Below are 12719 nucleotides of genomic sequence, written 5' to 3' on the forward strand. Positions count from 1 at the left end.
AAGGAAAACAACAGGGTCTCAGTAGCAATGTTTATATAAGGGGACAGTACACTCCAAAAACCGAGGCACAGCGGGCTGCTGAAAGAGAAAGAGGCCAGGAGTTCTGCATTGGGTTTTTATGATGTCCAGTTGTTTCTTTTTTTTTTTTTTTTTTTCTTTTTTTTACTTTTTTTTTTTTTTTTGAGGCGGAGTCTCGCTCTGTCACCCGGACTGGAGTTCAGTGGCCGGATCTCAGCTCACTGCAAGCTCTGCCTCTCGGGTTTACGCCATTCTCCTGCCTCAGCCTCCGGAGTAGCTGGGACTACAGGCGCCCGCCACCTCGCCCGGCTAGTTTTTTGTATTTTTAGTAGAGACGGGGTTTCACCGTGTTAGCCAGGATGGTCTCGATCTCCTGACCTCGTGATCCGCCCGTCTCGGCCTCCCAAAGTGCTGGGATTACAGGCTTGAGCCACCGCGCCCGGCTCAGTTGTTTCTTGAAGCTCTCGCCTCTGGGCTCTCGCCTCTGTGTTAAGTCTCTGCCTTTTTTATCTCATTTTCCTGCTCCTGCCTTAAGTCCTTGCCTTTTCCCTGCCTAGTTCCCATCCTAGGCTTGTGGGACCCTCCCTTACTATAGTTGGTGCGCATGCGTGGGCTGGGTGTTGGCTGCAGTTCTACCTAAAGGCTGCATTACTCATTCCCGCCGCCCCCAGGAAGGTTGTATAACAGTCAAATCTATACGTACTGTGTCTGCATTTCTCTTAGGAATTCTCCTTTGCCCTCTGGCCCTCTTTATCAGCATGCAGCTAGCTAAATTCTGGCAGGTGAACTGCAGAGTGAGTGATTACTGGCCATCTTAAGGGACGTTCCTTTCTCGATAGGTATTTCTCCTCCTCTCTGCTCATATGGAGCATGCATGTTTTGGGTGGTTTCTGGGGTGTGAGCTTTTCCGGACCTCTCTTTTCTCAGGGGCTTCCCCTCATGTCTAGCTATCTGCCTACTCTAACAAGTTGAAGAAACAGTTGACCCTTGAAGAACATGAGTTTGAATTGCACAGGTCCACTCCTACTCAGATTTTTTTTTTTTTTTTCAAGCAAATGTGGAGGGATGCAAAACCCACATATAGGGAGGCCTGACTTTTTAGGTACACGGGTACACTGGACTTGAGTATGTACGGATTTTGGTATACATGGGGGTCTTGGAACTAATGCTGTGTGTATACTGAGGGACAACTGAGTATATATCTTTTAAAAGTATAATAATTAAGAGAATGCACCCAGATAGCTCAGTCAGTAGGGCATCAGGCTTTTAATCCGAGGGTCCAATGTTCATGTCCGTTTTTGAGTGCTCCCTCTTAGGTGGGCATGGTGGCTCATGCCTGTAATCCCAGTGCATTGGGAAGCCAAGGCAGGAGGATCATGTGAGTCTAGTAGTTCAAGGCTGCAATGAGCTATGATTGAGCTATGAGCATGCCACTGCCCTCCAGCTTGGGCAACAGAGCAAGATTCTGTCTCTAAAAAAATGATAATGAACAGCATAATATTGGCTTCCATAATCCATGTATTGGCAGTGTGGAGAGCCCATAACTTGGGTCCAAATATTGATTGCAGTTGTTCTGTTTTTATAAATCAAGTATAGAAGAGAGATTTCTCTTGTACAGATTTAGCTTCTCTGGCTTGTGATTGACCAGCCTTGTAAATAGGAAAAGATACTTTAAAAATGATTGAAGGTGGGCCAGAAGAGAATGGTTATTTCCTAATTTACCTGGATTTATGGATCATACCAAATTCAGATTACTTTTTCTTCTTTAAAATTAATCCTAGATAAACTCTTCTAAATATGTTATCTCAACCAACTTGTTGGGCTATGAGGTCCTCCAGAAATTTGCACCGAAGTTCTTTTTAATTTTTTTTTTACCCCCTCTATCTGCCTAAGTATTCAGTGACCAAGATGGAGTTTCTCTTCTAGTATCACTGAAGTTTCCTCTCCAGAAAATTCTTTTAGCAGTCACCAGTCCTGTTATGGAAGCAAAATAGGCATACAAGATAATTATAGCCTCACCCAAAGAAAAAATTTAGTGAGGTCTATTCTATTTTGCTAATCTTAGATTGAAAAACCTTGCAAAATTGGATTCAGCCATGATAAATCTCATTGCATTAAGTCCTGTTTAATCAAAACTATGAAGCCAGGTGCAGTGGCTTGTGCCTGTAGTTCCAGCTACTCTGGAGGCTGAGGCAGGAGGATCCCTTGAGCCCAGGAATTTGAGGCCAGCCTGGGCAACATAGCAAGATTCTGTCTCTAAAAATAATAGTAGTGATGTAATCAAATTATTCTTGCTATATTTTGTTTATCACAGTGACTATTCAGCTAGTTGGCATGAATAAGAAGAATAAGATTAATTTTCTGAGATTCATAACAAGGGTCGTTTATCATTGCATCATTTATATGTCTGGGATGCCCTTTCATTTTTATCCAAATTTAAACATCCAGTTAATTTTCTCTGTACCATGGGGTAAATAATTAAATTACACATGTAGGAGGGAGGGGGCAATGCAAAAATAATTACATGTTATCAGTCCTTGATTGTACGAATTTTATCAAATCCTTTGGATGTTTTTGTTTGCTTTTCTTTTAAAGCCAAAGAAGCTTGCCTTTAGCAATTTTGGGAATTTGAGAAAGAAGAAACAGGAAGATGGTGAAGAATATGTTTGTCCAATGGAATTGGGACAGGCATCAGGAAGTGCATCTAAGAAAGGATTTAAACCTGGTTTGGATATGCGCCTGTATGAGGAAGATGATTTGGACCGATTAGAGCAGGTAAATCCATTATGTACCTTTTTTTAAGTGCTTCCATCATTCAGACACTAAATGGGAGCTTTGTGTACTGTGTCTGATTGAGGACATCTTCTTTCAATAACTAAAAATACAGATAATAATAAAATAGAAGTGAACACTTAGAGATCACTTTTATGTTCCAGGTACCATCCTAAGCACTTAATGTATACTATGTTTGTGGTAACCTTAAGACGTGGGGAGCATTGTTATTCTCATTTTGGAGATAAGGAAACTGAGGCACAGAGAGCTAAGTAACTTGCCCAAGGTCCCCAACCTGTCTCTTTGCCTCCAGAGCTTATGATATTTACCTATATGATGCCATCTCTGTATTAAAACATGTTAGGAATGGACAGGTTTTTCTACCTAGCCTTTTCAGATTAAAGTCATGGGACTGCATATTTCCCTTCTAATCAACAATGCTTTGGTACTGTTAGCAAAGGCATTAGACTAGCTGTGTCAGTAAAGTGTCTCTTCTAATTTTTCACTTCCGATTGCAGTGGTGAAAGGAGATTATCACCAAAAGTGTTCTGTTGCTCCTACCCCATTCAGTGCTATTTGCATTATTTCCTCTTAGACTTTTGTTCCTCTCGTTGCACTTTCCCTGAAATTGTGAAAACACATATGTCATGTTATGGTTTGTTCTTTGCAGATGGAAGATTCAGAAGGGACAGTGAGACAGATAGGTGCATTCTCCGAAGGCATCAACAATCTGACAGTGAGTTTGTGAAATGAATTGAAAATGTTATTCTACAAATGTCTTTTAACAACCCCAAAGGACCACATGTCTCTTGGAGAATGTGTAGTTCTGAGCTCTTGGCTCTCAGTGTGACTCCCTGTCTCCTTGTTTTCCAGCACATGTTAAAAGAAGATGACATGTTTAAAGATTTTGCTGCCCGTTCCCCCAGTGCCAGCATTACAGATGAAGACTCAAACGTTTGACTGTAGCCCCTGGAGGAACATTAGGAATGCTTAGTCTTTTTTCTACTTTCTTTTCCAAACACTCACGGTATATACAACAGGCAGCGGATTATCTATTGTTTGTTGTTCCAGCTTCTGCTGTTGAGAAGTTTAAACAGGAAGCAGGAGAAATGTGCCGATTCCGAAGTGGCCACAAAAAATAAGACACTGGTGAATGAGAGTATAATTGTTTTTCTTCTATTTAATGTAAAAATCTGTGATATATTATATTTAAAGTGTTGCATTTAAGATGAGTATTTTACCAGAGTGTTTCCTTTCGCATCCGCAGTATGGAGGATTTGGGGAACAGTAACCAGGATATGAATGATTTTGTCACATCAGTGTTCACTGGAGCCACCTAAGTAGGACATTATATGATTTCAGAATCAATATGTGGAACTTCTTTAAGCATTCAGTGTGCCCAGTAAATGCCAGCCACACCTCCACTTGCCTCTTACTGTCTTATTTTTATATATTTTTCTAAATATATGTATATATACAGTACATAGAAAATAGAACATTTATTTTGTGACCTAAGGACGATGGTGAAAAGATCACGTTTTCTAAACAATCTGGTGATCAGAACATTCATATACCAGCTGGTTTCTGAAGAGGTCAGAATGATCTTTCTCCATACAGACTTTTAACAATGTTGATCATTGAGGCTAAATTAATATATATGAAATATTCCTTTTTGATGACACCACAAAATTGTTGAAAGGTTTAAAAATTTCAACCTTAATCTTGGATCCCTTTACCTCATACGGAAGAACTTGAGGGACATTAGTATACTTTTTTTTTTTTTAAGATGGAGTCTCACTTTGTCACCCAGGTTGGAGTGCCGTGGCATGATCTTGGCTCACTGCAACCTCTGCCTCCTGGGTTCAAGCCATTCTTTTGCTTCAGCCTCCCGAGTAGGTGGGATTACAGGCACGTGCCACCATGCCTGGCTAATTTTTGTATATTTAGTAGAGACGGGGTTTCAACATCGGCCAGGCTGGTCTGGGAACTCCTGACCTCATGATCCGCCCACCTCAGCCTCCCAAAGTATTGGGATTACAGGTGTGAGCCACCGTGCCTGGCCTTTTTTTTTTTTTTTTTTTTTAAGTGACAGAGTCTCACTCTGTCGCCCATGCTGGTGTGCAGTGACGTGATCATAGCTCACTGCAGCCTTGAATTCCTAGGCTCCAGTGATCCTCTCACCTCAGCCTCCCCAATAGCTAGGATTACGGGTGTGTGGCCTCCCACCCCACCCCACCCTTCACACCTGGCTGATTTTTCAAAAATTTTTTGTAGAAATAGGGTGTCACCATGTTGCCCAGCCTGGCCTCAAACTCCTGTCCTCAAGTGATCCTCCCGCCTCAGCCTTTCAAAGTGCTGGGATTACAGGTGTGAGCCACTGTGCCTGGCTTGAATACACTAACTTGAATACATTCAGAATCACCTCCTCTCCCCAAAATGTGTAGAAATAGTTTTTGAGGAAACCAAAAGCAAAGCAGAAACCTTTACAGTATTGTTTCTTTTCTCTTTGTTAACTGTATCATTGCATCAAAATACTAACAGTCTGCCTAAACATGTTCATTGTACATTTCTCAGGCTATCAATGAATGGAGCTTTTTAAAAAGTTGAATATTTGTCTGAACATTTTATTTCAAAGTTCAAAAAAACAGAGGCTGCAAAATTCGTTTTATAATGGCTATTTTGTGATGATAAGATGTAGTTCATGTTTTTCTGTAGCACTGGGCCCAAATATTCTTTGTAAAGAAAATCACCGCAGCAAAAATTGTTACTGTGTTTATTATATTTGTAGAAGTATTAGAAAAATATTCTATTTTTTATTCAGTGCTACATAATTACCCATGGTAGCCAACCCTACAGAAGACAGGTTTCCACAAATTGAGGTGGAGGTGGGCAGTTCAGTATCTGCCATTGGACTTGATTATAAACTGTATTTGAATATCAGTGGTGTTATCTTTTAAGTTGTCAGCAAGTTACCAAGGTATTCATTAAAGAAATTGTAATATCAAATTACTGTTTATTCATAACAATTGATTTGATGCTAATAATAATTTTCTTTAAACTCTACCATTCATTATGTGGTAACTGTATTGGACTTACTTTATTTGGATTTTATTTTAATGTGACTAGATGTCACCACTTGAAAAAATCAATTTGTTCTTAGAACCTGGTTGAAAATACCAGGAGACTGTTACAGATGTCAAATTTTTTTTTTTTTTTTTTGAGACGGAGTCTCGCTCTGTCGCCCAGGCTGGAGTGCAGTGGCGCGATCTTGACTCACTGCAAGCTCTGACTCCTGGGTTCACGCCATTCTGCCACCTCAGCTTCCCAAGTAGCTGGGACTACAGGTGTCTGCCACCATGCCTGGCTAATTTTGTTTTCGTATTTTTAGTAGAGATGGGGTTTCACCTTGTTAGCTAGGAAGGTCTCAATCTCCTGACATCGTGATCCACCCACCTCGGTCTCCCAAAGTGCTGGGATTACAGGCATGAGCCACCGTGCCCGGCCCAAGTATTTTTTATTCAGGATGGCATAACCTAACTGATAATATGTAATAAGGTTAAATTTTTTATGTGTTTTATTTACAAAATATCATACACTGCTGGTGTTACCATATGAAAGGAAATAAAGTCAATTGATAATTGCCTCATTTTTATCGCCCTTATTTCATTTTCCGTTGTTCATAGTAACAGGCTTTGTTTCTGATACAGCAAATAACACAATCTCTTTATAAACTGCCATAAATTTGTTTGAATGCAGTTTATAACATGTATCAACAGATAGGAATTTGAGGCCTTTGTTTGAGAAGATTTTGTAGGAAAAGAAGCAACTGAGCTGGGGAATGAAGAATATGGCAGAAGGTAAAATAAACAAACAAAGAAAAAAGAAAATAGGAAAAGCAAATGGAAATGACTCACCTACAGACTGGAAGAAGTTATTTGTAGAAAGAGGTGTATGGATATTTAAAAAACTAACATAGGGCTAGGTGCAGTGGCTCATGCCTATAATCCCAGCACTTTGAGAGGCCAACACGGGAGGATTGCTTGAGCCTAGGAGATCGAGACCAGCCTGGGCAACATGGTGAAGCCCCACCTCTACAAAAAATACACAAAAATTAGCCAGGTGTGGTGGTATACACTTGTAGCCCCAGCTACTCAAGAGGCTGAGGTGAGAAGATCACCTGAGCCCAGGGAGGTTGAAGCTGCAGTGAGCCATGATTGCGCCACTGCACTCCAGCCTGGGTGGCAGAGTGAGACCCTGTCTCAAAAAACGACAACAAAAAGAACTAATGTGCCATTTTTACTTCTACTAAAACTTGGGAAGAGGAAACATATGTTGGAAGAGATCACCAAAGGTTAAAAGTAGAACGAATATAACCTAGATAGAACAGACGTTTTGTGTGAAATTTAGTATCTTTAATAAGACAGCAGGAACTGAATGAATACAACACACCCAACTGACAAACAAGAGAGAACATGTTTATTTAGCTGTATGTATATATGCTTAACTACACCCAAGGAAGCTGTAGAGTTAGAAAAACATGAACCATTAACAGATGTGACCTCCTTGCAGAACTTTTACTTTGAAAAAGAAGTACTCCTGAACAAGATTCACATGTGTGATATTTGGATGCAGAGAAAATGGGGCAGAAAGCATCGCAACAGTTGGCTCTGAAGGACAGCAAAGAGGTGCCCATCATCTGTGAGGTGGTCAGTGAAGCTATAGTCCATGCAGCTCAGAAACTGAAGGAATACCTTGGATTTGAATATCCTGTGAGTCAACTCTGCCCAGCTGCAAATACTCTGAATGAGATCTTCTTAATCCATTTCGTCACTTTCTGCCAGGAAAAGGGAGTTGATGAGTTCCTGACCACCACCAAGATGACCAAGCACCAAGCCTTCCTGTTTGGCGCAGACTGGATTTGGACCTTTTGGGGATCCGACAAGCAAATAAAGCTTCAGCTGGCAGTACAGACTCTGCAGATGTCTTCACCTCCTCCTATGGAATCTAAACCTTATGACCTTTCCAATCCAGAACCAAGGGTAGAGGAGTCTTCCTGGAAGAAAAGTAGATTTGATAAGCTGGAAGAATTCTGTAACTTAATAGGAGAGGATTGCCTGGGTCTGTTTATCATCTTTGGTGTGCCAGGAAAGCCTAAAGACATCAGGGGCGTTGTCCTGGACAGTGTCAGAAGTCAGATGGTGAGGAGCCATCTGCCAGGAGGGAAGGCTGTGGCTCAGTTTGTCCTGGAGACTGAAGATTGTGTCTTCATCAAAGAGCTGCTCAGAAACTGTCTGAGTAAGAAAGACGGGCTGAGAGAGGTGGGCAAGGTTTATATTAGCATTCTCTGATTTGGATATGTATTATGTGACTGGCCTGTAAGAGGAAAAGAAGAAAAGATTCTAATAAGCAAGCTCATCTATTTGCATCATTCCAGCATGAGATTTTTTTTTTTTCATTTGTTTTCTCATTGATTGAAAATGATTACTGGGATCAAAGTATATTAATGTCACAATTACAGAGGGAGAGAGCAAACAAGGAAACTCTGGCTCTGCCTATGATTTAAAAACAGTTCAGGAAAAGTTATAATTTAGTTTAATATTTCATTCACTTATTCAATAATAAAAATGGGAAGAGAGATAATAAAGTCACATTTAAAGTTTGATTTGCAAAAAAAAGTGTCTTTGTTTGAAATAATAAGTCTAGCACTCAAAAGTATAAAATGTGTTTTTGCATCTGTTGGTGGGAGATGGGTAGGGTAAAGTAGTGGGTAAGGCTACAGAGCAGGTTTAATTACATTTGTAACATCAGTTTCAAGCTATGCACAGTGGCTTACGCTTGTGGTCTTAGCTACTCAGGAGGCTGAGGCCCAGGAGTTTAAGGCTATAGGGAGCTGTGATTGCACCACTGCACTCCAGCCTGGGCAACAGAGTGAATCCTCATCTTTAAAAAAATAAATAAATAAATAGTTTTGGTTCAGGACTCCTGAGCAAAACTCATATTGTTCTTTTCCTCTTAACACTTACCTTATTCTGCCTTCTCCCTAGCTGCTGTCCACACTGAGAGGACTTTGATGGGATTTGAGATTCACTTTAGTGTTAGCTCTGCCTGTGATTTAAAAACAGTGACCTATAAAACTATTCCTTTTAATAATACTTGTTTAGCCTTTGTAGTAAGGAAAATGTATTCACATATAATAACCATTTTTGCTTAAAAGCCAGTGTGGAATTATAACAGTACAAAGAGGAATCACCATTATTTGTTGCACTTGTAAGTCAAGTCAGATGCTTTACATATATTAGCGTGATTTTCATGTGTCCTCCATGACTCTAAGAGGTTTGTATTTGCCAAATCAAAGAGGCTAGATAACGCATAAATCTATGAAGTGGCTCGTAACAAAAAAGTAAAGTCTGCCCAGTTACAAAGCCCATATTCTACCGTCATGTAAAGAAAATTCCCTGTAAGCCTACAAATTATGTTGAGTAAAAATCAATTTAAAAAAAAAAGAAGAAGAAAAGAAAATTAGTTAGCCAGGAAGGGTAGCTGTGATTCCAACAGTTTGGGAGTCTGAGGCAGGAGGATTGCTTGAGCCCAGGAATTCAAGACCAGCCTAGGCAACATGGTGAAATCCCATCTCTACAAAAAATACAAAAAGTAATGGTGATGTGTGCCTGTAGTTCCAGCTACTTGGGAGGCTGAGGTAGAGGGATTGCTTGGGTCCAGGAAGTCAAGGCTGCAGTGAGTCATGATAGCGCCACTGCACTCCAGCCTAAGCAACAGAGCGAGACTCCATCTCAAATACATAAAAAGAAAATTCTCTCATTTTAAACTACTGGAATTGCTGAGACCACAACGATGTTCACCTGCAAAGATGCTAGCTGGTTGTTGTTGCTCATTTTTCCTGGCCTTAATCTGTGGCTACTTTTCCTGTTGTTGAACAACCTGTTTACTGATATGCAGCCTTTAAAAACGTGGGCTGAAGCCTTTTACCTGCATCCAACCTCTTAAAACCATTTCTGTTTCTGACAGTCTTCTTATGGCCTTGGCCCCTTCTGTGTTTTGGAATTTAGGGCATGTTCCTGTGAGGCTAAATTAAGACATAATGAGCACAATGTGGCGTCATGCAGGTATTCCAAAGTAAGAAATACATTTGTTGCTGTGATCTGTATAACTGAAGCACCTTGCAGTGCACTCTGATAGTTTGTCCGACATCAATTTGTAAAATGCTGACTGCAAGCCACCAAATTGATATCATGACCATCAATAGGTCACAATGCAGACTTGTAAAAACTTTGTCATGGTAGGAGTGAGAGATTTTGAGTTTAGTTGAGGACAAACCTGCTTAAAATCCCAGCTCTTTTATTTACACTTATCCAACCAAACCTCTGTGCTGGTTATTCTCAGTACAACCTCCACATCTACTCCCCACCCTGTCTGCCTTCTTCTGGGTTCTGACTGCATCACTCTGGCTTCCATCCAGTGGAGAGCACGAGATCAGAAAGGGGACAGGTCTGGAATGTATTAGCCCCACTCTCCCTGCCTCACTAGGACGCTTTGTTCCAGACAGCTCCTGTCCAGCTGGCCCTTCTCTGAGACTCCAGCTCCCTCCCCTTCCCCTCTCAGGCCATTGTCCCTTCCTGGTTGCTTCATCATTCTTGGTTAGTTCCTTGCACCCTGCCCCCACCCTGTAGATGTCCTTATCCCTCAGGTGGACTTGAGGGTGCCATTCGATTTCTTCTGGAGCCCTAGTGCCTCCTGATTTTCCCATCTAAAAACTGGAGATGACAATACCTACCTCATAGAACTGCTATTAGTTACAAAATTAAGAATCATCGGCCAGGCCTAGTGGCTCACGCCTGTAATCCCAGCACTCTGGGAGGCCGAGGCAAGTGGATCACAAGGTCAGGATTTTAAGACCAACCTGACCAACATGCTGAAACCCCGTCTCTACTAAAAATACAAAAATTATCCAGGCATGGTGGCGCGTGCCTGTAGTCCCAGCTACTCGGGAGGCTGAGGGAGGAGAGTCGCTTGAACCTGGGAAGCGAAGGTTGGAGTGAGCTGAGATGGCACCACTGCACTCCAGCCTGGGTGACAAAGAGACTCCATCTCAAAAATAAATAAAAAATAAAAAAAATTAAAAATGCTTAGTGCAGTAATCCAGATCCACTCTTTGATTCTTTATCCAGCTCAGTAAACAGGATCCACAGCGAATATAAAGGTGCATCGTTAACTTCAATCTAGATTTAGGTTTAAGAGCATGTTCCTGTTTTCTTTCCATTGAGCCTGGTGTTCTTCAAATTAAAATAAGCCTTGCAACATTGGGGAACATCAACCCCCAATCCCTTCTCTTCAACTTTATCTCCCAAAGAAGTCCTGGGGCAAAGCGAGGAAGGGAGCATTCATAATCCCCATGACGCCTGCAGCTTCAGGAAAGAAGAAAATGATGTATATTCTCTTCGGCCTCAAGAAATGGCTTTGTTTTCCCTCCTATCAATGTTTATTCACCCCCATAGCCCTCTCTGTGAGGAACCTGGAATAGGAAGAACATATCTGCGGGCTTGTAGTTGTCCTTCATTAGAAATTGGCATGAAAAAGTGTTTAATAAAATGGAATATTGATAAACACAATTACTTGTCAATTGAAAATGATTTTTTTAAAAGAAGGTGAGTATTGGCAGAGATGTCTGTTTCCTCTTTTTGGTAGTGAGGTCTCCAATAGCATAGAGGCAAGCTCAGCTTTTGCAATTCGGGTTAATATATTGCAAAAAAAAAAAAAAAAAAAGGCTTAAAAGTATAAATGGAAGATAGATTCATTCAAACATAATTGCCGAGTGCCTATTATATGTAGGGCTTGTTCTGTGCCCTGCCAATCCAGCAGTACAAAAAACAAAGTTCCTAGTCTCAGGGAGTTTCTATCTTAATGGTGGAAGACAGACAAACGTGCAGATGTTTAAATGCATATTTTCAAAACATCTCACGCCTGTAATAATCTCAGCACTCTGGAAGGCTGAGGCTGGCAGATCACTTGAGTTCAGGAATTTGGAACCAGCCTGAGCAACATGATGAAACCCTGTCTCTACTAAAAATACAAAAATCAGCCTGGTGTGGGGGTGTATGCCTGTAGTCCCAGCTACTTGGGAGGCTGAGCTGGGAAGATCGCTCGAGCCCAGGAGGGGGAGGTTACAGTGAGCCCAGGTCCAGCCACTGCACTCCAGCCCGGGCAACAGAGTGAGACCCTGCCTCAAATAATAATCATCAATTTTAAATAACATCAGGAGTAATGTAAAGAAAAAGCATGATCAGGGAATAAAGAGTGGTAGGAGGTGCTATTTTATATTGGGTGGTGAAGGAAGGCCTCAGTGAGGAGGGGGCAATTAGCTAGAGATCTGAAGGAAGACACTGAGCATCAGTGCAGACATTTGGGAAAGAGTATTCTAGGCACAAAGAACTGCAAATGCAAAGGACCTTGAATGGGAGTGGATGTGAATGTGGGTAGCAAAGGAAGCTGACGTGGACAGAGCAGAGTGAGCTGGAGGCGAGAGGTGGGAGATGAGTTTGCAGAAGTAGCCAGCAAACTGATCAAGCTCTTCAAACTTGTAAGCTGAAGTAAGGACTCAACTATTCTGAGTGATAGGGGAGAAAAATGTCTTGACTGACCTGTACCTTAAAAGCCTCACTTGAAGCCAGGCATGCTCGCTCACACCTGAAATCCCAGCACTTTGGGAGGCCAAGGTGGGTGAATCACTTGAGGCCACGAATTCAAGACCAGCCTGGCCAACATGGTGAAACCCCGTCTCTACTAAAAACACAAAAACTAGTCTGGCGTGGTGGCACATGCTTGTAATTTCAGCTACTCTGGAGATTGAGGCAGGAGAATCAATTGAACCCAGGAGGCGGAGGCTGCAGTGAGCCGACATCGAGCCGCTGCAC

General features: G+C 41.5%; 2 protein-coding genes across 4 annotated transcripts in view; both read left to right on the forward strand.

Annotated features, from left to right (window-relative positions):
• LOC111540608 (liprin-beta-1) overlaps positions 1–6436 on the forward strand; it is a 170723-nt gene extending 164287 nt beyond the window's left edge. For 2 of the 3 annotated variants that reach the window (XM_023209020.1, XM_023209018.1), the window contains 3 exons: positions 2614–2793; positions 3461–3526; positions 3664–4022. In XM_023209020.1, the coding sequence (XP_023064788.1) occupies positions 2614–2793; positions 3461–3526; positions 3664–3750 (333 nt within the window). In that variant the 3' untranslated portion in view covers positions 3751–4022. Of the gene's footprint in view, positions 1–2613; positions 2794–3460; positions 3527–3663 lie in introns of all 3 variants that reach the window. The other variant, XM_023209019.1, reaches the window with a different exon arrangement.
• Positions 6437–7070: 634 nt separating this feature from the next.
• On the forward strand, positions 7071–8592 carry REP15 (RAB15 effector protein). Its single transcript, XM_023208927.1, has one exon. It carries the CDS (start codon positions 7428–7430, stop codon positions 8136–8138), a length of 711 nt encoding a protein of 236 aa, XP_023064695.1. The 5' UTR covers positions 7071–7427; the 3' UTR covers positions 8139–8592.
• The last annotated feature ends 4127 nt before the right edge of the window (positions 8593–12719 follow it).

This window comes from Piliocolobus tephrosceles, chromosome 10 (assembly GCF_002776525.5).
Source record: "Piliocolobus tephrosceles isolate RC106 chromosome 10, ASM277652v3, whole genome shotgun sequence".
NCBI classification, from domain to species: Eukaryota; Metazoa; Chordata; class Mammalia; order Primates; family Cercopithecidae; genus Piliocolobus; species Piliocolobus tephrosceles.